At 38.8% G+C, this 25,828-nt stretch overlaps 1 protein-coding gene across 1 annotated transcript; it reads right to left on the reverse strand.

Annotated features, from left to right (window-relative positions):
• Window positions 1–1,598: 1,598 nt before the first annotated feature.
• Window positions 1,599–24,848, reverse strand: PCOLCE2 (procollagen C-endopeptidase enhancer 2). Its single transcript, XM_069024648.1, has 9 exons — window positions 24,599–24,848; window positions 23,509–23,617; window positions 15,809–16,064; window positions 14,069–14,193; window positions 10,972–11,108; window positions 9,542–9,696; window positions 6,275–6,358; window positions 4,103–4,270; window positions 1,599–2,507 (listed from the first exon to the last, which is right to left on the reverse strand). Exons 1-9 carry the CDS (start codon window positions 24,676–24,678, stop codon window positions 2,371–2,373), a joined length of 1,251 nt encoding a protein of 416 aa, XP_068880749.1. The 5' UTR covers window positions 24,679–24,848; the 3' UTR covers window positions 1,599–2,370.
• Window positions 24,849–25,828: the final 980 nt, after the last annotated feature.

The raw sequence follows: 25,828 nt of genomic DNA on the forward strand, positions 1-25,828 counted from the left end.
TAGATGTCCTTAGGAAGAATTGTACTTCAAAGCTCTTGGGGGTTTGGATTCGAACTGGGATTTCTGGAGTTTTTACTTGTCACTGAAACACAAACCTGTAGAATGACAGAGACAGAAAGAAGTTTGTTCCCTGCCCTACCTTAGTTATATGACACTTTGCATCTCTGTTTTATTTGAAAGTCGTTGTAGTCTTCCTCTCTACTTGGCTACTAATCAGTACTGAGTGCTTTGTACTCTGTACTCAATTTTGTCTTATCATTTAGATTTTCCTAGTTCACGTATGTTAAATATGCTATTGCTTTCTCATTTGGCAGTTTAGTACTGGCTGTTCCAAGGTCTCCCTTATGCACATTCACAGAATAGTTCTGGACAGGCACAGAAACAAAATTTTACATACTAAAAAGTTTGGAGAAGCTGGAGTTGGCTATAGGATTCAGAGCTTCCTTGTACAATTTTAGTGCAAGTCATTAAAGGACTGAGTAGAGTTTTTGAGACAACTGGAAAAGGTTGATTTTTCTTCCCTTTCATGTTAATGTCTGTTTTGTCTTAGACCTAACTTTGCCTTGATAAATGAAAAATTGAGATGAAAATATTCATACCTGCATTTGGAGCAGGAAGGTCAAATCAGTGATTGCTGGAAGTCACCTTACTTTATGCTCTTGTTAAACTATGGTCTTGATTGTTATTTCAATAGAAATTATTTCAGAAATCGTGTTGTTGGTTGTTTGGTTGCAAGTTGGATTTTAAATGTTTGAAGTTTACAGTCAGTACAAACTGCATTTAAATCTTGTAACAGTTGTTACCTGTGCTTTGTAACCAGCTCTTACTTGAGAAAACTGGCACTGCTCCGTGTTCCTCTGTTCCCTGTTTCAGGCCTACTGCTACCAGTGCATTGATCTGGGAAAGGAACTGGTCTAAAGGGAGCATTGAGAAGAGCAGGCAGGAGCTTTCCCTACCTTCCATTTGGTAGATGATGAATAAGCTGCCAGACCTTTCTTGCCTCACTGAAAAAAGCTGCGTGACAGATGGGCATGTCATCATAAATAAAAATAGATGGTTGTAGTTCAAGACAGCTCCAAGCATGATTTCCACATTGCTTTTCCCCAGGCTGCTTCCAAGAAATGCAGAGAGCACTGTGCATAAAATCCCTTAATCTGCATAGGAATTAATGCTGGAAAATTAAAATTCTGATTTAAAAGTTCTAAAATTACAAAACTACATCTGCTTTGCAAACAAGTGTTGCTGTTGGTTCCACAGAGAAATGCTGTTTGGTTTGGTCAGTCAGGCAATGCAATCTTTGAAGTGTGGCTGAAGCACTGAGCTGCTAGATGTGAGCTGCCAGCACAGCCTCTTTGTACCTCTGTGCCCCCCTCTGATCCTTTTGTTCCCAGCCCAGCTACCCATAAAGTCTTTGGAGGAGAGGCTGCTGTGCTGCCGAGCTGCACTGTGCAGTGCCTCTTGGCAATGCATGTGAGAATCCATCAATGAAGAGAATAGTAATCTGCATTCCACTGCTGGAATAAGTGATGGGTACTTCCAGTAGGGACTGTGTATTTCATTAGTTTCCTGCCCACGGCCACAGATTATCCAAAGAGCTCTGGCCTGGTATTTATATACAAGGAAAACAAATACTTCAAGGGATCTTAGATTCTATATGCACCTTACCACTTAATAAAACAGAACTTAATAGGGACAATTACTAACTAGATAGTGATCAGAGGAGAAAAGCATGGTGCTGTTTTACAGTTGTCTAATTCTTTGAAGAGTTCCTTTTCAGATCAATGATTCACTGACTTCCGTGTAAGGAAAATCAGACCCTTAATCAGCAAGGAAGTGTAGTGTCAGTTCTAATGTGCAAGACCCAAACCATCAAAAGCATGTAAATGATAAAATACCAGTTTCTTTGTTTAGCTTCCCCACTTTATAAATAATGAATAACTAGTTGGTGTATGAATTAATCTAAAAATATTTTATTAAACACTGATAATAATGCAGAAATCCATGTAATAAAACGTTAGAGAAAAAGCTAAGTTAAACTGAGTTACTATAAATATTGCACTTGGAATTCTTACTTTATGTACAAAACTCCTTTAAAAATTGGACAGTTATAAATTAACATCTTCCAAGTAACTGGAATTTGTATGTTTGAGATCAGATGACTGTGCTGCAGATCTTCAGCTTTCAGACTTAGGAGGGTCTGTTCTCATCTTGTACAGGTAATGAATTTCACTTTGTGCCAGGTGTGCTTAGGTGGATGGGAGGGAAGGAAGGGTCAGTGTGGTCTTACTGTTGGCAGTCAGTTGCACTTCCATGACTTAAGCTAAGTTAAAATGATTTTTCATGACAGATGATAGAGTGCAGATGCAGAGTTCAATTTTGACATGTTTTGTTTTTCAAGGCATTTAGCATCTTTGAGTTCTTAGTCTTAAAACTCATGACAAAGCTGTTGGGAAAGACTTTTCCTCTACCATCTTCTTCTACCTGGCCCATGATGATGTAGTTTAAACCTACAAGAGAGAGAAAAGGATTACAAGACAGAAATCTGGGGCATCATTTGGTAAGTATAGCTCTTTACCTGTGGTTTCTGTTCATTTGCACTGTTTGTTACCAATGCCTTCTAACATTTTTTCCTTCCAACCTGCAGAATGTACTCCCTTACCCATCTTTGCCATGCTTGTTACACCACAAACTACAGTTACATAAAAATCAAGCAGATACACAACTAAGTGTCTACTACATAATTAATTATATATAGGGGATAGTTTTTAAATGTAGACTGTCACACTAGAAGTGTCTATAAACACTGAGTAACCTAACCACTGTCACCCAGAGTGGAATGTGTCTTACTAATTTTGAATATTTTCACACTTGCTCAGTGTGAAAGCTTGTGGGTTAATGCCCCTAAGTGATAATGCATTTAAATCTTTTCATTCCCTTTCTCTCTCCAAAGATGTAAATATTGTCTAGATATATACAGAAGCATTCAGGCAAGGTGGTATGAGTAGTAAGACCTGGCTTTGGAGAATCCAATTGGATCTGTGTATTTTTATGCCTTAGAAGGGTTGAGGATTTGCAAGGTCTTGGGTTGGAACAAATATAAAGGGATATAAACAGACAAATTCAGATATTAAGTAACAACTATTAAATAATTTATTGAAATTTAGGATGAGAAACGGAAGTGTGTGGTTTGGAGCCAGAAGTCTGCCTAAAAGGAGAGTTTGTTCCACCAAGGACATTACTATGTTTCCCAATGTGTAGTTTTCAGATAACTAAAGGCAAAAGCTAATTTCTGATAATGATTTTTCACTTTGTTACTGCCCACTATGAATTAATATGCTTAAGCACTGGTAGTATCTAGAATGATATCAGAGTTTTTTTGATGCTTATTAAATTGACTGTTTCCTGCTGTAGCTCCATTTACAGTCTCATGTTCTACCTGTTTACTTATGAGGCAGAGCTAAAAATGGTTTTATTTTTTAGTTAGTTACTTCAATGAAAAATACTCGTAATATTTCTTGTAACACCTTTGCCACAATTAACTGGAATTTATGTTGGTTGGTCTCTATATAATACTGTTTAAAGTAGCTTTTAGCAGTACTGGCTGTTTACAGATAAAAGGTGGGCTTAATGCTTCAAGTATTCCTACAGTAAAGCTGTAAATATGTTCAGGAGATACACAACAGTGGAACTTGTTGATTTCTCCCATTTCCTGTGAGATACTGCTCTTCTAGGTTTAGCAGGCTGTTGTCTTTCCCTTCTAAATAACTGTATATGAAAACTAGCTCCAAAATACACACATATAAAAACAAAGTCTATCTCAGCTTCATTTGAGAGACCCAAATCAGATTTTACTTTTCATCACATGGCTTTTAAAGAAAAAATGTTTTTCAAACTCCTTTGATCTAAGTGAGCCTAATTCTTTTTCAGTAAAACAGAAAAATGCAAAAAAACCCTGGTTATTTTAAATTGATTGTAATACTAACTGCTGATTATAGAAAAAACTGCTGTAATTTTATTGATTTTTGTGGCCATATTTCAAATAGTAGTTTTTATAACTGTTACCTTTTATAAACACACAAAGCAGTTATTACTGTGTACTTACCTCTCCTGATGAGAGGGCACTGCTTACACACAACAAGAATCTTGGCACTCATATTCTTGCCAGCTTGCTGGATTGCTAAATTTCCCTCCTTATATACATTAATGATGGATATTGTTGCATGCAGACTGCCAGCCCGCGTTACTGCTGTGATTACCATTCCAGTTATTACTGGAAGAAAAGACATTTGATGTATTTGGTACATTTTTATTATTTTTACACATAAATTTTGAGGCATCATAAAAACTTATTAAGTATATTAGTCCCTAATAAGGAAACAAACAGTACTGGGAACATTTACTAAAAATATGAGTATCACTGCTAATAACTAACTCACTACTGTCAAATTTTGGTGGCACCAAATATGAAATTGTTCTACAATGTGTCAGTCTCTTGCAAGCCCAATTCCCAATTTGATTTCAGTTAAACAATACAATTTGATACTACTTTTAATGAGTCATTTTCAAATAGTGGAGAAGTTGAATTGAAACTCTTCTAGCCAAAATCTGAATTCCCAGCTCTCTGACACTCCCAGGTGAGTAGCAGGGAATAGTTAACACCTTAAGAACTAGAGTTTGATCTGTCTGAAGCCTGATACAAACTTGCTTATTTAATCTGAATGTAGTTACAGATTAGACCATTGTATCTCCCAAAGACCTCTCAGTATGAAAATCAAGATACTTTCTTTTCCCTAGGATGACTAAATTAACTTGTAAGCCATCTTTATTTATCAAAAGGAAATAGTAATTGGTATTAACAATTTGGTTTCTTCTCAGGTCATCTTTTTAAACCAGATATTACATCCTAGGATAAATTAGATCTTCAATTATCAAGTATGTACAGCCAGATTTATTTTACAAAACTGCATAATTCACATTTTGGGATTTTGTAAATTTTTGCATTATCTCTCTTTAATGCAGACCTTTTAATTAAATAGAATGTTCAATCATGAGAGAATTGTGGATGTTAAAGTGCTGGGTTTTGCAGCTATATTTCTAAAAACAATAAAATGAAATGCATGATGAAAGAGGAATAGTTATTATTTTCTAAAATCACGAAGTCTGCAAATAAACTTAGAATAAATCATATTCTATGAATGACAGACTTCCTATTCTTACTTTAGGATATGCTTGCATTCACAGTAGCATATAAAATATTTTTACTTTCACTTCTGTCATGGAAAAGACTGAAAAATGTCAAGTATTTGACGGAAGGTGGGAGAGGAGAATATGATTTATTACTGTGATGCTAGAGGAAAGAAACAAGCTTTATACGGTATCATTTACCATAAGCCACAAGAGCTGAGGTGTGGTCAGTAAGAGGAGATCATTTATGGTTTTGGTTTTTTCCCTGTTTCTTTTTGTGTTGGACCAGCCTGCACCAGTTGCAGATTAAAAGAGGCTGGTGGTCAGGGTGGGAAGGGGCTGCCCTGAGTCCATCCTGACTCAGGGTACAGCCACAGCCCTCCACTGCTGCTTGGGCAACATCAGGCAAAGCTGCCCTCATATTCCTCAGACAGATTTCCTCAAATCTCATGGGATTAGCAGTGCAGTAACAGAGTCACATTAAAACAAACAAAGGGTGGTGGCAGGGAGTTTTCCCATCAAATTGCCAGGCATGTTATAGAGGATTAAAAAAAGCTTCCAGTATTAATATGGGAAAATACCCTGACACATAACTGAATAGATCAGCAGTGACAACAGCCATCCTAACACACAGCAGACACCATTTTTCCTGATTGATTTATGTCTGTGTACAGATAGCAGTGCTTAAAAGCTTCATTCCTTCTAGTTTCTTTTCAAAGTATTTTGGAAATCTGTACACTGAATTGTGGAACAGTCAGCAGGTACAGCATAACATGTATTGGCTGGTTACAGAAAATGGACATGACAATACAGTAATTGAATCGATGAATCCTGCAGTTCTCTTACATTGCCATTTGCTTTTCAGATTGAGAAAATATGTTTGTCTCAGATATCTGTGCAGTGCCTATTTCAGAGTATCACCAAGAATGTACTGAATGAAACACAGATAGTAATGTCAGATACATACATGAGGTGGTGTAAAAATACAGCCTATATATTAATGTTAACTCAGAACTACATCTGGTAAAATTTCCTTGAGTCTAAAAACACAGTGAAAATGAATTACTAAAAAGGAACTTTGCTCCCTTACCAAAGTTGCTTGAACAATAATTGCTTTCCAGAGTCCCACTCCTTTTACACTTCTGCTGGCACAGGGCAACTGTAGGTTTCACAACTTTTTGAAGAGCAAAAAGTAAATTGAAATTGAAATGAAGCATTTCATACAAATGCAAAGCACTATGTTTAAAAAAAGACAAGAAGAAAGATGAATAATCCTGATGTATACATGAACTAGACCTGGCATTTCATGGGATGAACACCACAGTAGCAATACGCCTTTTCTCTGCTGTCACCTTCATTCATCCCCTTTTCAGGTGTCTCAGCTGTGTCTGTTCTAGTGACCTGAGAGAATGGGATGTTACACAAGATTTGCATAAACCTGTAACTCACTGCTGTTGCCATCCAGCCCTAGTAGAACACTTGAAGTATCACAACATGATATTACAGTAACGCTTCCGAGGGAGGAGGTGGCCTTTTATTGGAAATTACTGCACTGTGGTGAAAGGGATCAGAGTTCAAATTCCTGACTTTTTCCCACAAATTTTTCACATAGCTTCATGTCAGGTAGTGCTGCATAGTTTTTCTTCATGACAATTTGAAACACAATGTTTGAAGTATGTATTTAACATTAGGGTTTGACATTTCCTTTCTGAAATGGAATGCTTTTTTTATAAACAACTGAATACACTTGGCATCTTTTTCCTGCTTGGGTGGATGTTCATCGTCTCTGTATGTCATTCTATGTAACATGTTGGGATGCAGTACTTTGAGGCTTTTATGTCCTTTTCAAATTTGTTTGGAACTGGTCAGTGACATAGTTGTTGGAAACATGGAGGTGACACTGACAGATTTAAAAAAACCCACCGATCCCTATATAGCCCTAATTTCCAAGAAAAACTAAACTAGTTATGACAAGTATTTTTGCAGTTTACTTTTTTTTAGAATGGAGAATTTTGCGAATGTTTTATTCAGCCTATATTTTTTGAAAAAGAACTTCTGACTAATTTTCAATCAGTAATTTATACTTTTATACTTGTACTTCTTTTTAATTGAATTGAGTCTTTATATAATTTTCCAAGTTTCTAAGAATGAACCAAATTATATCAAAATTACTTTGTTTTTAGTGCAATGACCATGACTGTTAGAAGATCTGCACTTCTCATCATTTTGCCTTTCAAATCCAAAGTTTAAAGGTTGGGCTTCATATTTTTTTATTTATTGGGTTGGTTTGTTTCTTTTTAAAGAACAAGTTACTGTGTCAATGGTACAGGTTGGACAAGTGCTTCCTATCTCAATGCTACACAAAGCACACCAAAATTTAAGAATTTAATGTTCCTTGAGTGTTTCAAGTTAGTGTCCATAGTAGGAGGGTAGGAAATCCAGCAGGTAGATGAGTTCCTGGCACATGCCGGCATGGTAGCTGCTAAAAATTTATTGAGGTGCTCTGATTTTTCTAAATTTAAAACTGGGATTATGCATTACAAAATACTCGTTTGGTCCTTTTAGGGCACTTTTTTTTATTTCTTCTGCTTTTTTAAAAAATTTTTTTTAGTTTAATAAATTTTGCTTGGTGACCAGCTTTGCTATGGTTTTTCAGTAGAGGCTGTCTCTGTTTGTAAGGTACTTCAGCAAAACGTGAACTGGAGAAGAACTGAAATAAAAGTTCAGTTGTCTACCACTTCTCATGTAGCCACACTGACAGGAAAATGCATGACTTGATCCAATGATATAAGGAAGTCAATTACCTCACCACAGGTATTGGATTAATTTTCATTACTTTTACAAATGTATTTATAGCATTTATTTATTTCTGCAAGTACTAGTATTTTTATGTTACATAAAGATTGATGTAATTCTTGAAAGAGCCTACTAAAGTTTAATATTTTATTCATGCCTGGAGTTCTGTGCAAGTTTAAACAGATCTGATTTGCAAGATAATAAGCTGAGTTTATTTGAACTGGACACTTTGGAATGCCAATAATTGCTCAGAAATGTAACTAAACTGTAGAGGTTTGGTTTGCTTTGGTTTGTTTTGAAGATCAGAAATGCCTACCCTGTGCAAAACTGATCAGACCTTGAAAGGACTTCTTATTTCCATCTGCCTGACACGTCTTTTTGAACGCCTTCCCTCTGTTGTCCTCTCTCAGATGAATCTGCATGTTTTTATTTTCTAACACTGATGTTGTCATGAAAATTGATTTGAAGTTAATTGGTACAGTTCACCTCTCTTGGCTGAACACAGCACAGGGTTATTGACAGCCTGGGTAACTTGAGACCAAGTGTTTGAACCAACAACTTTGTTAAGAAGTGCTTTAGAGTGAAAAAGAACTGAATTATTTAGAGTCACATAATAATGATTTACAGGTCATTATGGTTTCATTTTTATAATGTTTATTTTAATCTATTTTAAATACCTTCATTAGCAGTATTTAAGCACCACAGCTTCTTGGTTTCCTGCTGACAAGCCATCACTGCCCTGACTTTTGATGTGTTTTAAGTACAAATCGGGTTATGTCTTGGAAAAACATCATAAATAATTTGTTTTTCTCCTATAATTGTATCTGAAATCTCTCACATTCAGGTTATAAAAATTCTAAGAGTTTATCCCCTCAGTATCTCAGTAATGAGGTATTTTTGGCAATACCTTCAGAAAAATCCAACTCTGATCTTTCATACATACCGTCTAGTCTTAAATATAAAAGGAGACTTATTTTTAGTGAGACATATTTCTCTGTAAGTTCCAATCCCTGAATATTTTCAAATAAAAATTATTCTTGGAGAGTGTCATATTGACAGGGTGTTGACAGAACCTGAAGAGGGCTCAGGTGGCTTCCATACCAATTCTGCTTGATCTTAATAACTATATGAAGAAAAATACAGTAAGATTTTTACATATCAACTTGTATAGGAGAAAGAGTTCCTTTAAATAAAACTATTTCCTGAAATATTCGGAACTTCTTATTCAAATGAAATTTGCTTATCCATTCTTCTACGGAATGTGTTAGTTAACTGTCCAAAATTGAGAAGAGACAGGAAAATTTTCTCAGGTTGAGTAAGTTACTTTTATGCTGAACTCTTGCCTGGATAGATTTCATTTCAATATGTTAAGTAGATTGTCCCTTGAGTATATTACAGTACTCCCTTGAGTATATTAATTTTAATTAATTCCTTCAACATTTGAAATACTAACAAACCATAAACCTGTAAATTTTAGTTTATTTTCTATTTTGTATTTCTGTAACTCTCTCCTGGAATAATTAATTTTTCTAAGAAATGAAATAAAGCCAGTAAGACTTACTTGAGGTAGCAGGGACTGTTGTGGTTGTAGGCGGAACTGTAGTTGTGGGTAACTTTTTTGGTCTAAATTTATAATGGCCAATAAAACCATCAGCTGTTAAGCTTAAATCAGATAAAAACTGAACAAGCAACTCATTTTTCTCAGACAGAATAGGCCTAAAATAGAAAAAGAAAATATTTCCATTCTTTTGGATGTCAAAGCCAAAAAGCATTAATAGCATTCTTTAAAAATACAAAAAATACTCCACACTACTACTGAAAGATATGTGGTTCTTTACTGGCATGTCACACACCAGTGTTTTGAGGACGAAACTCATTTCCATGAATCACCTAAAACTCTGATTCCTGAAGTTTATGTCAATATGAGTATTGTTAAGTTCTTCTGTGTGAATTCACTGCAGACTTCACTTCCATAAAATGGAAGTAGTCAGATTAGGAAAGTAGGAAAATACATTGAAGAAATCTTCGGTACACAGGGGAAGTAAGTAAATGTTTGGTTTTTTTAAAATTTGGTTTTGTTTAATGAAAAAGATATTGCACAATTGGAAGGGCCTATGAAAAATCATGCAGTATTGGATTCTGCAACTCTTCGACAAACCCACCAAAAATAAAATGGTTTGGGTTATTATTTCTGTGGGCTCACTTTTTGTTAATGATTGGATTTGATTATTAAGGACTTCTTCAAAACACTTAATGAGGTCTTTGAAGTAAAAACTTGTCATCATTTCCCATTTTTTTGGCAGATTTTCAGAAATCATCAGACTCTGATGGCAGAGTCTGACATAACCAAAAGTAAGGGGCTGGTTAACTGGAATTCTCTGGATTTACAGCTGCCATGGTGGTTGCCCAGACTAGACTTTCCTTGCTGCAGTATTGACACAGCCAGTGGACATAGGAGGGCACTGATTTATCAGCTGCCAACATCTTTGTTCTGCTTCCTGAACACCAGGACTACAAGGACAAATCTGAAAAATCTCTCCCAGTCTGTGTATCCTGTCTTTTTAAAAAGTGGCTGAGAGGAAAATGAGTCAGATAAAGTGAGGAATGAGCCAAGGGGCTAGAGAGCTCCGCTGGATCCTTGTACTTCAGTATCTATAATCAAAACATACATATTATGTTCATGTTCAGCTACCATTACTATTGGTGCTTTATCAATAGCATTGGGATTAGCACTGGTGTTGTTAGACAGTGGTCTAATGAGGCTTATGGGACAGGAGACAACATGGGTTGGAGCCAGGGTTAGTCATGGAGAGAGAGAATAGAGAAAACCTAGAGAGAGACAAGATACTATGCAATTTCTAGATGTTCAGTTGGAGTTAGAAAATGCCATGTTTAATTTAAATAATAAAATCTTTTAGAAGCTTAGTACAAAACTGTTAGCAAAATGACACATAGTGGTAGTGAAGTTCACAATTAAAGGAAGTCACTTACGCTGGTGGACTGTCTCCACAGTACTTCCCAATTCTTTTAGCATCATTGATTTCCCCACCATTAAACACTGCAACATAGTCATATCTGCAGTAGTTGTCTCTCTCCACATCAAATTTCTCAAACTTCAACTCTATTAGCTAAAGGGAAAATGGAAATAACTCATTAAGGTTTTGACATGCAGAATTTATTAATACTTCTTGTAGTAAATGACATCTTCATATGAAGTACTATTTAATTTTTCTTTCTATAAAGGAAAATTTCTTAATCCACTTAATTGTAAAGTATTTTAATCCACATGGCCTCTCCAACTAATAGTTCGGCATATGACTCTAATATTCTGTAAAATGTTTTCTTCTCAAATGTATGCAAGTAACTTCTGATAGTTATTTTTCTGAGTGAATTATAGTAGGTGTTAGGTGTTACAATGCTCTTAAAATAACTACAGCCAAGTGTAAATGACAGAAAAGGGGCTTTTAATGTCATTGCATCATTCAAGATATGCTAAAGAAAAAGCAAAGGCAAAGTTGATACGAGCTATTTCACTGACTTCATTAACAGCACGGCCTGAATCACTGTGGTTGCCAATGCTGTGTATACGTGATGCAGAATTAAAAACATTAGAAATTAAAATGTTGATAAAAAAAAAATTAGCACATAGTAAGACTAAAATCAAGAGAAAGTAAGTACTTAAAAGAATTGTGTTTCCATGTTAGATTTCCACAACTGTTGAGGCTTTACAAGTCATAAATGAGAACTAGTGTAACTCTGGTATTTCCAGTACTTATGCTTATCTCCAGTGACTTGTATTTATGGAATTTTCTACTTAAGGAAGAAAAACAATGTACAAGAAAACAGAAATGGAATCTACTGCTCTGAAATGAAGTCCTACAGAATGACTCTGTCAGTCATATGTGGCAAGGAAGGGAAACACAGCCTAACTGCTGCATGGAAACAGAGGTAATATATGCATTTAGGTTGCTTCTTTAGATGAAGCACAACAGTATTTAAATCACCTTCCCATAAATAGCATAAATAAGTTGAATGACAACACTGATTTGTGTTGACTGTCGATCAACCTTTTTAAAGGTCTGACTCAAAGAAAGATGGTATTAAATCTTCTAAGACTGTACAAAGAAAAAGAAGTAATTTGTACATGGCATATACTTTATTTGATTTACTGACATAGTAAAAATTATCTTGTTCTACATTCGTAGTAATGATAGCCTGTTATCACCTGATGTGTTAGTTTTGCTTGCATATAGTTTTCCACTATTAAGATGTTTAAGGCATAACTTTGTTTCCCATAAAGTGTAAGTAACCTTGGGGGACTTGGTTTCAGAGATGACTAACAGGCGTTTCAAAACCCTCAGTATCATGATGAAAAAATGCACTTTAAATAGAATACCCATCTGAATAACATGCTTGTGATGAAAAAAGATGGTATAGAAAGAAGGAATGCAACTGGGAATGGAAATGCTAAATTTTTCCATAGCAGGCAAAACAGCAGGCCATAATAACAACTTTACTATTGTTCAATAAGTGCACTTTACACTATAAGTATTTCATGGTAGAATAGAAGCTCCTCATAATCAGGTGAAGCTCCTTCATCTTTCTGTAATAAATGAAGTAATTGGTTTGTATTTGAAGCAACAAAATAAGAGTGCCTTGTTTTATTGCTCATGTGCTTATGAAAGGGAAATAAGAGACAATGGCATCTAAATTCTGGCAAATGGAAGACTGGGGAGCTTGTTATGTGCACTTGAAGAGAGATGCTCAATTCACTACTTCATGGAAAATGGCTTTTGTCACTGTCAAAACCCTGCCTTTTTTCCATGCAAACAACCATTGTTGAAGTACATGAATACTATATATTTGGAAACAGGTAGATTTATGGAACAGAATCATCAAAAGGCACAGGACATAATGCCCTTATTTTTATGCCTATATAGCCTTTCTTAAATCTTCACTATGAGCTTAGGAAAAGTTCTTAGGCTTATTGAGAGACATTTGGAAAGAACCAAAGTAATCTGCAGTTTACAGATAAGGGTTTAAAAATCACTGCCTATCTATAGGATTGTTAAATGACCTGTATCTAGCAAACAAGGAATGTGGATTAAAAAGGACTACAGGAAAGACTAAGCTGACACACTACTTCAGTTCAAGGGAGGAACTGTCTTGGTAAATGGAAAAGTAGGAAAGATCAGAAGAATATATTTATCTGGGGCAGCTTTTTTTATTTCAAGGATTAGTCATGAGCAGAAGATGAAGAGGAAAGTTGTCTTTATATGTAAATGAATTTTAAAAGCTGGATGTGGGAAGAAAAGCAACCTACCAAACATGCTTGTCAACCAAAACATTCAATCATTGTAGACCTCCTGCTAAGATACAGAGCAGATGGCTCAGTGGCAACCAGAAAATGTGCAGCTAGGACTGAGATTAGCCCTACAGTGTAGGGAACCACACTTGTGTTTGCCATGCATGGCACAAGAGCCCTCTCAGTCTGCTGTCACATCTCCTCAGGTCTTAATGAAGTGGTAACATATGCTCTCATAGCATCTGGCTAATTAAGCAACCATGTTATGTGGAGCCTTCAAAAAAAAAAAAAAAGAAACAAACTGCTTTTATAAACTTATCAGCTCTACCTGGGTACCTCAATAATAAACTGCAGCAACACCAAAAATGCTCAAATGTTGTTAGACTTAAATGCAGCACTGATCATCATCATGTTTGGTGCTGAGATGATCACCTGCCCTAACTTAATTTGCATGGTATTTTTTAAATTAGCAAAAATACTTTTAAAACCCCCTGGTTTAAAAGCCTCACCAATCACATAAGCTTTAATGGGTTTCATTTAGAGGAGAATACTAGAGCGTGGCCCTGCTGAGGAAGCACAGGAGCCACGGGGACGAGACAGGAGAGGAAGGTGGGATGGCCGGAGCGTAGCTGTGTCTGTGCTCGCTGCCCCTGCCCAGCCTGGTATCAGCCAGGTGGCACTGCAGTATCCCAGGGCAGCGCGGGCAGCCGGCTGCTCTGAGGTGTTGGTCCCTGCAGGCACTGGAAGCTGAGCTGTGCCCGCAGGGCGATGGCAGCGCCTTACCTGGTTCTTCGGGGCCACGATGTGCCAGGAACAGGTGACTCCCGCGGGGTAGTCCCGCTCTGGCCAGTTGGGCGTGTGAAAGGAGCCCGACGGCTTCTCCAGTCGTCCCCCGCAGTACTGGTCCCCTGCAATGCAGCACAGCGCGCTGCCCTGAGCACGGCGGGAGCTGGTGCCGCCCCGAGGTGCTGCAGGGCCTCGCTGAGGGAGCCCGGCCGCCGCTGCCACAGCCCCACCACAGACACGGCCGAGCCCTCCGGCTCAGCTGGGGGCACCTCTGGGAAAACACAGTTAATAAAGGGCAGCAAAACAAAGAGAGAGGAGCATTCCTGCAAATACTGGGGCTGGAGGAGGAGGAGAAGCCGGAGGTACTGGAGGAGCCATCCCCGCAGCCCATGAGGCAGCGGTGGTGGGGCTGACAGGCATTCCCAAAGGAACTGCAGCCTGTGGAGTGTTCTTGATGGAGAAGGGTCTTTTTCTTCCATATCTCCTGCCCTCAGTTCCAAATTAAAAAACTCCATCAGGGATGTAATCCTTATTTACAATATTATGAATCTTCTTAATTAAATTAACTGTATTGGGTCACAATTTTTTAATATATCTTTCAAGAAGTCATTGATACAAGGTTACAACTTGAAGGGCTGATAAATTACTCATCACCTGCACTGTGTCTGCCCAACAACCTGTCTAGTCTGATATCATCCAAAAGCAAAAACCTTGAAAAAGAGTCACTAACTAGGACAATACCACCTCCTTCTGACCTCCCAGCTTCTCACTGGTCATACTCTTCCCAAGCACCAGGCAATGCCTTTATGTTTAATAATACCTGATGAATTTTGCTTTGATATGTTTTTGTTTTTAAACCAGGGTAGAAATGGGCAATCCACAATATCCCCTGGCACAGCATTCTACCTCTAGGTCACAGAGAAAAATCTCCCTCTCCTTTCCTTCGCAGTCATTTGCTTGTCTGGTTTTTATATCAGAAGAGGTGGACTGTGGTCCCCATTCACTTTCTCCATACCAGTCATGACTTTAAAGCCCTCTCCTACAGTCCCTTTGACCTTCTCTTTTCCAGCATGAAGAAGTTCATGCTGTGCAGTTGATCTTTGTGTATGTGATGTTTTTTTAACTCTATCATACTTGTCTCTGATTCCTTCTGATAATTTTATCATATTCAGTTCTGAGATGGGAACATCAGAAAGGCACACTTTATTCAAGATGTACATGCATTATGGATTTATAATGGCATAATTTTTTGTTGTTATTGTTTGGTCTTTATTTTATTTTGTAAAAATTTTAAGTTTCTGTTTCTTTTTTGATACCTATTAAGCACTGGATTGATGCTCAGCTACTGTTTTCATAAATCATCTATTTTAAACCTAATAGCTCATTCCAAAACAGTAACAGTCCAGAACCTGCTGTACTGTACACAAAGTTAGGGTGTTTTCCCCTTTTTTGCAACATTTATCTATATTGAATTTCATCTGCCCTTTTAATGACTAGCTATTGCCAGTTTACTACTAGGCACAGTTCTTCCACTACTCAGACTAGTCAGCCTTTCTCTTTACTACTTGATTAACTACGATGGCTAAACAGTTACACTTTGCTAAGCAATGTAATTAATAAATCTGCTGAATAGCACATCCTTAATATCTCTGGCACCACATCTTTTTAAGCAATAATGTGGCTCTGCATAGAGCTGTACAGTTATATTTGTCTTTAGCACATATAATGGTTAATTACCTCTTTCATGTGGTTCTGCTGCAGAAAACTTTGCAATGAATCCACTTCCAGCAGTATTAGCATCTGAAGTCATCTGCACCAACATTTTATTGCTGCTGGATACAAGGGCACCTGGTTTCACAGTACCACAGAACCTGCCGATGCGCTGTCCATTGGCATGGCCATTGTATATATCCACAAAATCATATCGGCACAGATTGTCACTTTCCAGGTCTAAATATCGAAAAGAAAGAACCACCACTTTTCCCTCTGGGACCTGCAGAGAGAGGGAAGGATGGAGAGATGCATCTGGAAGTGTGACCACGTGTCTATTGCATCCCACTGTTTGCATGACTCTTTTCACACCCTTCACTTCCTGTCAGGTAAGCTCTGTCTGTCAACTATATTCCAGGCAAAGCAGTTTTTAAAGTAGCTTCGACCAATCCTAAATACGAAGCTCTGGCCATCTCTTGCTGTTATCTTATTTCTGATCCAGAGTATCCTCTAGGCTCATGCAGTTAATTATAAACCAGTTCAGCTTGCTGTGTTTCTCTTATTTTCTGCTGAAAGTATGGAATCAGCCATGCAGCTCCCTGTCACCAAGTAAGGTGAGGAGGATGAGATTAATATGAAAAAAGCATGGAACAAGCAATTTACCATTTTAAACAAACAAAATGGCATCTCTTTCTGATTTGTGTTACCAAGTTTCATAGTTTGAAGGAATTTTTTTTTATTTACTGACATACATCTTAGATTTATAAATAAAAATGGAAACTTTACAGCTAACTGTACAACCCTAATATTTAGTTACTGGAGTGGCTGCAGTGAAAGGATTATATTTGGGAAGATAACTATAAGCACAGAATTCAAAAGAACCATTAGTGGGTGTCTTCAATATAGAAGAGAGCTTTGTTTTCTGAAACATCTGAGGAAACATAAGACAGGGCAAATCTTCTTACATGTCTGCATCTGTAGACATTGCAAAAGAGACGAGTACAGAGAAGGATGTAAATTAAGAGAACATCATAGTTTACAAGGAGGAGAACATTTCCTGGGATACAGTTACAAGCTTTTAAGAGAAAAAGCAGCATACTGAGAAGTGAAAACTATTCTAATAAAGCACTTAACGCTGTGTAGCAGAACCAGAAGGGAAACAGTATTTTAAAGTATAGAGGGACCCTAGACAGGCAAGTGTAATTATCTTCATTCAATCCATATCATGGTAGAGTGGTTAGCTATTAAAATAATTGCAGCTGTTCTGCTTTACTGAGACACTACTATAATTTTCTGCTTTAAACACACACTTAATATATCTGCATTAAGTTCATATTTAAGCCATGTTATTTTAGAGTTCATGAATTTTTTTCATTCCTTAACAGCGACTCATTTTAAAACACTGGTTTGAAATAAACTAAAACTAAACTGTTCCTATATGAAATTGTCAAACTTTTCTAACATTGAGTCTCAACAGTTAAAAACTGCTTGTCAAGTATAGATGGAAGTGCTATAAATGAAAGTGACTGCTTAACCCACAGAAGATACTAATAGAGGCAGCAGTTCTAGATGGACTGAAAAATGTGCTGCAGGTGTGTTCAGGTTACTCATTCCCTCATACTCATTCATAAAAGCAGCTGCTTTTATGTCCAGTGTTTATACTGATCCTGCAGCAGGACAGACTTCTGCTTGAGCTGTTCTCAGCTGCCCAGGTTCCATGTGCACACTGGCTGACCAGTTGCACTGCAGTTCCTGCTGCTGGTTTCAGAGTATTTTCCTTTTAAGTTCAAAGTTCTCTCAAAAATGCATTCAGGTCCCCTGTGCTGATACACATCACTGCTACTACTACAGCAAAACCACAACTCACCTAATCTTGAATTTATTCCTTGAATCACTGCTCTCATATCTAAATCTCTTATTGCATTCACTTGTCTTCTTGTCTGAATCACTAAGGACCATTGATGCATGGTCATTTTAACAGAAAATGAGCTAAAATGAATTTGGTATCCCTGCTAGAAGACCTGGATATTATTTATGGTTATGCAACAAACTCTGTGTGACTGGACAAGTCAGTTCAGAAATGCTGACACTAAAATTAGTTAGATAAAGTCAAATTTAGGGAGTTAGATTACAGAAGCCTTTTTTCCAGAAGTATGTATGTAAAATAGCCTATGGTCTTTTGGGGTGGAACAGTCATTTTCCTAAGTTTGTACAACTGGTACGACAGGACGCAAAGGGGGTGACCTTTAAAGGTCATCATGTTTTAAAGTAAACTATCATGCCTACAGTTAAGTTTGTCTAACATATTCCACAACAGTGTCTTGCAGCTTTGTCTAAAACTTGCCCATCTTTAATATGTTTCCCCTTTTCCTTCCCCTGTTTTCGAAAGCTGAGCAGAATTTGCTCTAGCATATTAGATTAAACAGTTTTATCAATGCTTATGAGATTTTTCCCTACTTTCTCAGCCTGAATTGCTTCTTTGAATATACCTGTTCTCTCCCAGAGTTTGAAGAAGGAAGTGGAAATGTGAGAGGTAGCTGGTTCTGGGGTAAGAAAAGGTCTTTTTGCTGTCCTTGTAGAGTTGCATTCAGATTTAGCCAAGTGGTTACCTCTCAGTAATGCTGATGGTGCCCACTGACAGCTCTGTTCCAGGAGTGCACTGACCCAGCATTGCTCTACTCACACCAGCCTCAAAGCGCTCACTCCTACCCCTGGATATTCCACTCTCTCTGCTGCCCCACGGGGGAGAGAGGGAACCCAGGACATGGAACAGACCCTGCTCAGGAGGGAGAGGACACTGGCAAAGCTGCCAAACTCCGAACTGCAGACAGCCATTCACTCAAGTCTTAGGTTTTCTGGTTCATGGTATAAGTCATTCTGTGCAGTGTTGTGCTTCCTTCTCCTCTCTCCACCACTGGCTATACTATACTATACAACATTACACTTTCTAATTATATTTCATTGTAGTTTTTAATCTCTGCTTCTGTCAGTTTAGTCTATTTGAACTTGGTCAAGACTGTTCCCCATAGATGTACTGACTTCTGTTTCATGAGTCTGTAAAAAAATGTGTAGGAAAAACTCAGCCACATGGTCATGAACATTTAACAAAGAGCCTACCACAGGTTTTAGTTGTCAGAATAATCCTTGCTCACATTCAGCTGAATTTGGGGAGATAAGTCATTTAAAGAAATGTGGCAGGCCCTTAATTACAGTCACTATTTACTGCTATTACTTTATTTTAAAAATATACTTGCTTATTAAAATATTTGTCATTCACAAAAATAACAAATTTGTTCCAGTATGTAAATCAGTTAATTGTGATGTGAGTAGATGACAATCAGAAGTGCAGAGGATGGAGGTTCCACATTCTGGCAGCAGCTGTTCAAGTTTCTAGCTACTACCAAGAAATCTTGTGCTAAATACACGCATCTTTGCAAAACTGTACTTTTCTTTGATTTCTACCATTTTGCTTTTTTAAATGTTGAAAACTAATGTGCTAAAATCTGCCAGTGTTTATCCCAGGACATTTAAAATATTGTTCCTTGAGAAACACAGGGGAGCAAGCAAAGGCCCGCCTGACTCAGTATTGTTTACTCTGAGCCACATCTGAGCCTGATGCAGTAAGATGTGATACCTCAGAGGGAGAACTAGGAAGGAATTCAGCTCTTAAAAGAAAAGAAAAAAAAAAGAGGGAGGAGTGAAAAGAAAAATGATGTGATGCTTCGTCTGTAGGGTGTGCCTTATTTTTGTTTTATCCATCCAGCTGGTATCTTTCAACAACAGAGGCACTTCATCCTCTCCCTCTCCTTGTCACGAAGAGGGCAACTGACCCATACTCACTCTCTGCTTCCCTTCTTATTTTAACTCTATCAATTTATCTAGGTTCAAAAATTATGATGCTAAACTCATGCAAAGGATGCCTTACTCCTATTAAAGGAGAAAGGAATTTTCAGAGGTAGTTTTTGTAGAGCATAATTCCCTAAATCATCTGTGTAGATTACTAACCTCTTCAAAAGGGCAGGATTATTCCATATATACAACACACCTCAAAATAAGGTCCTTAGCTTGTTTTTGGTTATCATTCATTCATTATCATTCATTGCAAATATTTCATATAATGTTAATCAAAGTTCAGTTACCTTTAAAGTAGTGAAGCTGTTTTTCTGTTGTTGTTCTGACAATACAAAGCCCTCTTCATCAAAATTATGTGGTTTAGATTATTTACTTTGAAAATAATCTTTTTGGGGGAGGGAACCCCTTAAGTGCCAACTTTCATAAATATATTTTGCCTAACTTTTAAACCTGTATTGGCTTGAATATATTTTGATATATGTTTAATACCAAAATGCTGATTGTATGTTTTGCTATAGCAGTCCTAGGTAGAGTTGAAAAATACATCAGCTACCTGCAAGACAACCGTATTATTTCTCTCTACTGAGAATGAATGTGGAAGTTATTTGGAGTTACAACCTGGGAAGAACCGTGATTTCTGCCTAGTTGCTTGTTCTCTAGCTCCAATTTTAAAAATTTGTATTAGCTTGCTCTTCCTGACAAGGGCACTAGATTTGGTTCATCTCTTTATTTTCTGGCAATACAACCATGTGTAAAGATCTATTTTCTACTGGAAGGGCAGTTTTACAATGATATAGGAAAATGAATGCTTAAAACATAAAAAATTATTTAAAATATTCTGCTCCCTCAGGGCAGATTCCCAACTGCCCTGATAAGTAAATTTTTCAAACCTTGCTTACTGTCAGCAAACCTGCTGGAACGCAGCTCCTGAACCTATAAAAACATAACCTTACATAACTCTGACAGTTTTCAGTATTATTGTAGCACATAAAGTTGTTGGAGTTTTATGGGAACTAAGCAGTCTGCCAGATAAACACAGGACAGCAGTCCAGATTCTCGGACTATGTGACACATTTATGTGAGGTAATGGCCAAGAAGGATTACAGAGTATTAAAAGTAAGTGTATATGACATATTTTAGATAAAGCTATATACATTACTATAGGAAAGGAAATAGCTCTACACATGACTTCTTAGCAAAGTCAGTGAAAAGCTGCTGGGTAGTCTGCCAGGGTTGTAATAGAACCACAAGCATGTGCTGAACACTTCTTAGAGCTCTTAGAATAGAGAAGCTGTTTTCTTTAGCCAGCTGAAAAAGTCCCAGTCTCTTGAAATAACAGAACTGAGTCAGAGAGACTCTTCCAGCTTTAGCAAACCAGTTGGAAAGATTTCAGATGATACCTGAATGCTACACTGCTTTATCTGTATTACCTGTAATGTTTTCTAAACCTATATTCCTCTAAAGAATGAATTAGCTCTCATTCTGCCTCTCTGTGCATTTCTTGTGCAGATGATGAGATCCTGTAATTGAGAAAACAACAGCTTCGTGCTTCTCGTGACCCAGACACAAAGTGAATCAACGTCTCTTTCAGTCTTGCAGACTTGTCAGATCCTGCATTAGCAGAGTGTTTTCAGGAAGGTGTTCACAGCCCTTGGCTAAAACGGACAGGCAAAAGTCTTAGTCACTTTCTAAGAGCAGATGCTAAACGAAGAAGACTAACAGTAACTACAGAGTATTTCTTCATGGCAGTGTAATTGACTTTCTTACTTGGGTGCTATTGCAAGCTATTCTGAGCCTCAGCAGAATTTGGTGAAAGGATTTTGTTGTTTAAATTCAGGCTAACCATACCCTTGAGTATACTACTTTGCTGCAGTTTGGTAAACCATCGTCTTTTTTTTTAAGAGAGTACAGGCTTAGTCTTGAAAGTTTTGTAGTCCTTGCCTTCCCTACATCCTTCCTGCACACCCAAAAGACACAGAGTGTTCTACAGTTGATGGGGGAAAATAAATCAGCTTGGCTTAATGAACAATATTGTTTAATAAAACAGGGGTTAAATGAGGTGAGGGCACAAGCAAACCTGGACTACTCCAGTTGTGCAGCCCTTCTGTGGCTTTGGGCCAACTACAGAGGACAAGTAGGAGGCAGTCAAATGACAGCACAGCAGAAAACTGGGAGTCAGGGTGATCATGAAATGACAGAAGCCATCGAGTTCCTCCCATTGTCAAGAAAGCTCAAGTGCAGACACAGCTCTGCTACAGCTTTGGAGTAGTACTTCTCACCATGCCCAGACTAATCGGGATGCTGGCACCTTGTTAGCAACAGCCACATAAAGTCTGCAGTGAAACCACTCTGTATGGACTTTCTAAGTACAATCATTTGTTCTTTTCCTCTATCCCCCATATGAAGGGCAGATACATGGCATGATTCAGTAATTGTTTCTTTAGTGCTGCCTCCATTTGTTATCTAAGTTTTTTAATGGTAAAAACTTAATGCTGTTATAAGCAAAATTATTTTTTCCCTTTCAGATTCAATTTTAAACTTCTGAACATCTAATACTGAGTTATATAGGTAAACTAACTTTGGGCATTTTTTCCCTTTTATTTAAGGCACGTGTGTATGATTCCAAATGCAACTTGTATCTGCTCTTCAGATTGTGAGGTGGGCCATGCTGATTGCTGTCACCTTAGCCCCTCGATAGCAAGGAAGCAAGTTTATGGGCATATACCATGTTTCACATCAGACTCTTCTGGATGAGGTCAGACATGGATCAAAGGTAACCTCTAATTAGGCCCCAATAATAACACAACAGAAAAGTGCAGAAAGCAACTCTGCAGCTTCACTGGGATCTTTCATATATAATGATTAAAATCACATCACTCATTTGGTACGAGAGTTGTTTTAAACTGAACATTGTAAACAGATCAATGTCTCCTGCTTTGCGTCAGCATCTCTATAGTAGCAGGAAACAATTACCCTGTGATATCCTATTCTCCTGCCAACACAGCCTGTGATGCAGTCTTTGAACTGAAGTTGTCTTTAGTGATCCTGTCAACACAAAGACTTATTTTTTTATATACTTATTTTTTCTGTAGGCCCAAATGTCAGAAGACTTCTTGGTGAACCGTGCCTTAAAAAAGAGAGGCAATTTGGTGGGCAGTTTCAGAGGGTTTTGTGCAGATGTGAGGAACAGTAATCATTCACTCACATCCCTTTTCTCTGAGTCTGTGGGTAAGGACATCCAGAACAGGAGTATTTAGTCCTAGTTGTTTCATGGAATCTGTTGTCCTTGAATATGATCTCTCTGCCCTACAGTTTCATTTCAGCATCAAAACATCGATTGTACCACATGGTTCCATTTCACACAGTCATTTATAAACGTAACGACACTTCCCTACTGCTGTCGGCCTGCTGTATGACAGACTCCAGATGTCCTGGCTGGCAGAACACTGCTAACAGCACACTTCAAGCAAACCTTCCTGAATTTTTTGGGTTTGATTGAAACTTTTTACATGTCTTCTTGCCAAGAAATTTTGCTTTTCGTGATCTCCACCTCAAACCTTTTCTTTGACAGAACTCACTGTCGCTTTCCGCAGTGGCAGGAAGGGGAGATGTTTGCCTGTAAGTGGGTTAAGTTAAAACAATTAGAGGTGCATCAGGGAAATCAATGAAAATTTGCTTCTGACATGAGGCAAGGCCAGTTCTATTTCAGCCACTATTATCATATTACATCAACCCTAAAAAGCTCCAGACAGTTGAGCTACTTTGAGTTACTGAGTTCATTACTGCACATATGTTACCCTATGTAAAACACAGTTTAACAACAAATAGCTGTTCATTATCTTCAGCCCTGATTTTGTGGTATTAAAAATTCTTACTGTGATTTTCCAAGTACATTTGCTGTTTGGTGGGTAGACGCCAGGAAATCCTTCACTCCCAATAAACCCTGATTCTCCAGATACAACTCCTCCACATGTAAATGTAGGCCTGAGAATAACAGGAAAAACAGTACTTAATTTTTAAATATATTTCATTTATTCTTTCTGTAGTAGTCAAGAGGTACGAACTGTCTCAACAGTTTAAATACTTAAAACCATTGCTAACATGAAACATTTAATTATTTACATAATATCACTATTGACATAGAATGTGCAATTTAATGTGTGAACTTAGGTGTGGAAAAAATTAACTACTTGGGCCTTAATTCTGGGTTGGCACAGACTGTTATCCCTCCCTCCTTTTTTACTTCATAAGAGCAAACGTGTGCCGGTGTGATACATCATTGCAAATCGCTATTATAATGAAAATAATTATTAAAAAGTCATTAGCAATGACTTTTTATAGCACATATAACATTAGTTAAAATAGCACTGATATAAAAATTACTTCTCATTCCTTTCTATGCTTTGAATTTTTATGTTTTAATCAAGGAAGGCTCTGGTACTTTTTTGTAGTTCAGTAGCACAACCCACGCCGCACTGAGCCCCGCTCCTGGTGCTGAGCCCTGTGGCCGAGCTGTGCTCGGGGCTCAGCTCAGGTGAGCTCAGGTGAGCTCAGGTGCCGGCTCCGGACACGCTGCACAGACACGCTGCACGGACACGCGAGGAGCCCTGGAAAACCTGTGCGGAACCACTGCTACTGCTAAGGACACGAGGGTGAGCGAACGCCCTGCCGAGCTTTAGACACCGGGATGCCACACCGTATTATACCGTTCTGTTAGAGAGGTTACAGATTACACGGCACCAGGCTGCTCTCGCAGGGCCCCAGGCTCCGTGGAAAACACTCCTGCCTTGATGCACTCACGGGCAGTGAAACACTCGCGCACCCCACGGAGGCACGGTGGGAACGCGACTGCGGGGGACAGAGGGAGGGGAGGGGAGGGAGCGCGGTACCTGTGCGGGGGGGCGGCGGGACGCGGTACCTGTGCAGTGTGCGCGGTACCTGTGCGGGGAGAGAGGAGCGCGGTACCTGTGCGGGGGGGCGGCGGGACGAGCCGCCGCCAGCAGCAGCAGAGCCGGCAGCAGCAGCAGCGGGACGGCGGGCGGCATCTCAGGACGGCGACTGGGTCAGGGCTAGGGCTGGGGCCGCGAAGCCGCTGCTCCGACTGCCGCCTGCTCCTCTGTGAGTGCCGAGGCCGGGGGAGGAGGCAAAGGCTTCCGCGGCCCTCCGCCCCCAGGGCAGGGCAGGGGCCCGGGCAGGGCCGCCCTCTCTCCCTGCACGGGGCGCGGGCGCTGCCCCGGGTGTGCCCGACCCCGCCCCGATGGTTCCCGGCGGCTGCGGCCCCGGCCGGGGGCACCCCCGGCTCCGCGCACTTTGCGCCCGCGGGGGCTGCCCGAGCGCAGCGCCCCCCGTCAGCGGCCCCGCCCCGAGCCCGCAGCCCCCCGCGGCCCCGCCCCGAGCCCGCGGCCCCCCGCGACGCCCCGCTGCCGTCCTCAGGTGGCACAGTGCGGGTGTTTGTCCCGGGCATGAATGAACTCAGTGTTACTGGCTGTGCAATCGTCTGCAGCTTCGCCAAAGCTTGAAAAATAGTAATGCTACTTTGAAATTTCTTCTTTATTTAAATTCTAAAGTAAACTTGAAATGCTTCGTTTTGTTTACCACTGGGTAATCCTGACCCATTTAGTAGCCTTTTCACTCTGGCTGTGAAAGATACTCTTTAAAAGGCTGTGGCAGAGTATACAGTGATGAACTCAATACTTGGGTGTTTTATAGGATTTGGGCCAAAGTTTGACTGAGAAAAGAAATTAAAAATTAAGTCAGTATTCTTATTTTGAGCACAGTATTCTTATTGAACATGGCATTTAAAAACCCTCACATTGTTAGTGCTATTGAACAATGACATACAGATTTTCATGTCAATAAGTGATAATTTATCTTCTGAGTATTGGTTTAAAAAAAGCCAGTTCCTCTTACTGTTTTTAAATACTTCTTCCCATATGTGCCTCTTGCAGGAGAAGGAGGTAAGTCTGTAGAAGTGTTCAGGCACAGCCAATTGAATAAAGACTGGAGAAACTAAGCTGAAATTCTCCTGCATATAAGGCAGAATATAAACCTATTCTCTTATTTGTAGCCCATTTATTAAGCACTTAACATTCCTATTCTTGCAAAATACAAAGAAGGTCCCACTACCAAGATTTTGAAGAAGTGCTGTTGATTAGAGAGGATGCTCTGAGGATTAAACAGAAAGTGGATGCCGCA

Source organism: Aphelocoma coerulescens, chromosome 9 (genome assembly GCF_041296385.1).
Source record: "Aphelocoma coerulescens isolate FSJ_1873_10779 chromosome 9, UR_Acoe_1.0, whole genome shotgun sequence".
Lineage (NCBI taxonomy): Eukaryota > Metazoa > Chordata > Aves > Passeriformes > Corvidae > Aphelocoma > Aphelocoma coerulescens.

What these genes read in the sequence shown, in the direction of transcription:
- PCOLCE2 (XM_069024648.1), bottom strand. Translation starts at nt 24,678, where the DNA reads ATGCCGCCCGCCGTCCCGCTGCTGCTGCTGCCGGCTCTGCTGCTGCTG. An exon ending in AGCAGAACCACATGAAAGAG is followed by an intron (nt 14,194 to 15,808) that starts GTAATTAACCAT and finishes GCTGCATTGCAG; the next exon opens with GGGACCAGTACTGCGGGGGA. An exon ending in TTATTGTTCAAGCAACTTTG is followed by an intron (nt 4,271 to 6,274) that starts GTAAGGGAGCAA and finishes CTTTTCTTCCAG; the next exon opens with TAATAACTGGAATGGTAATC.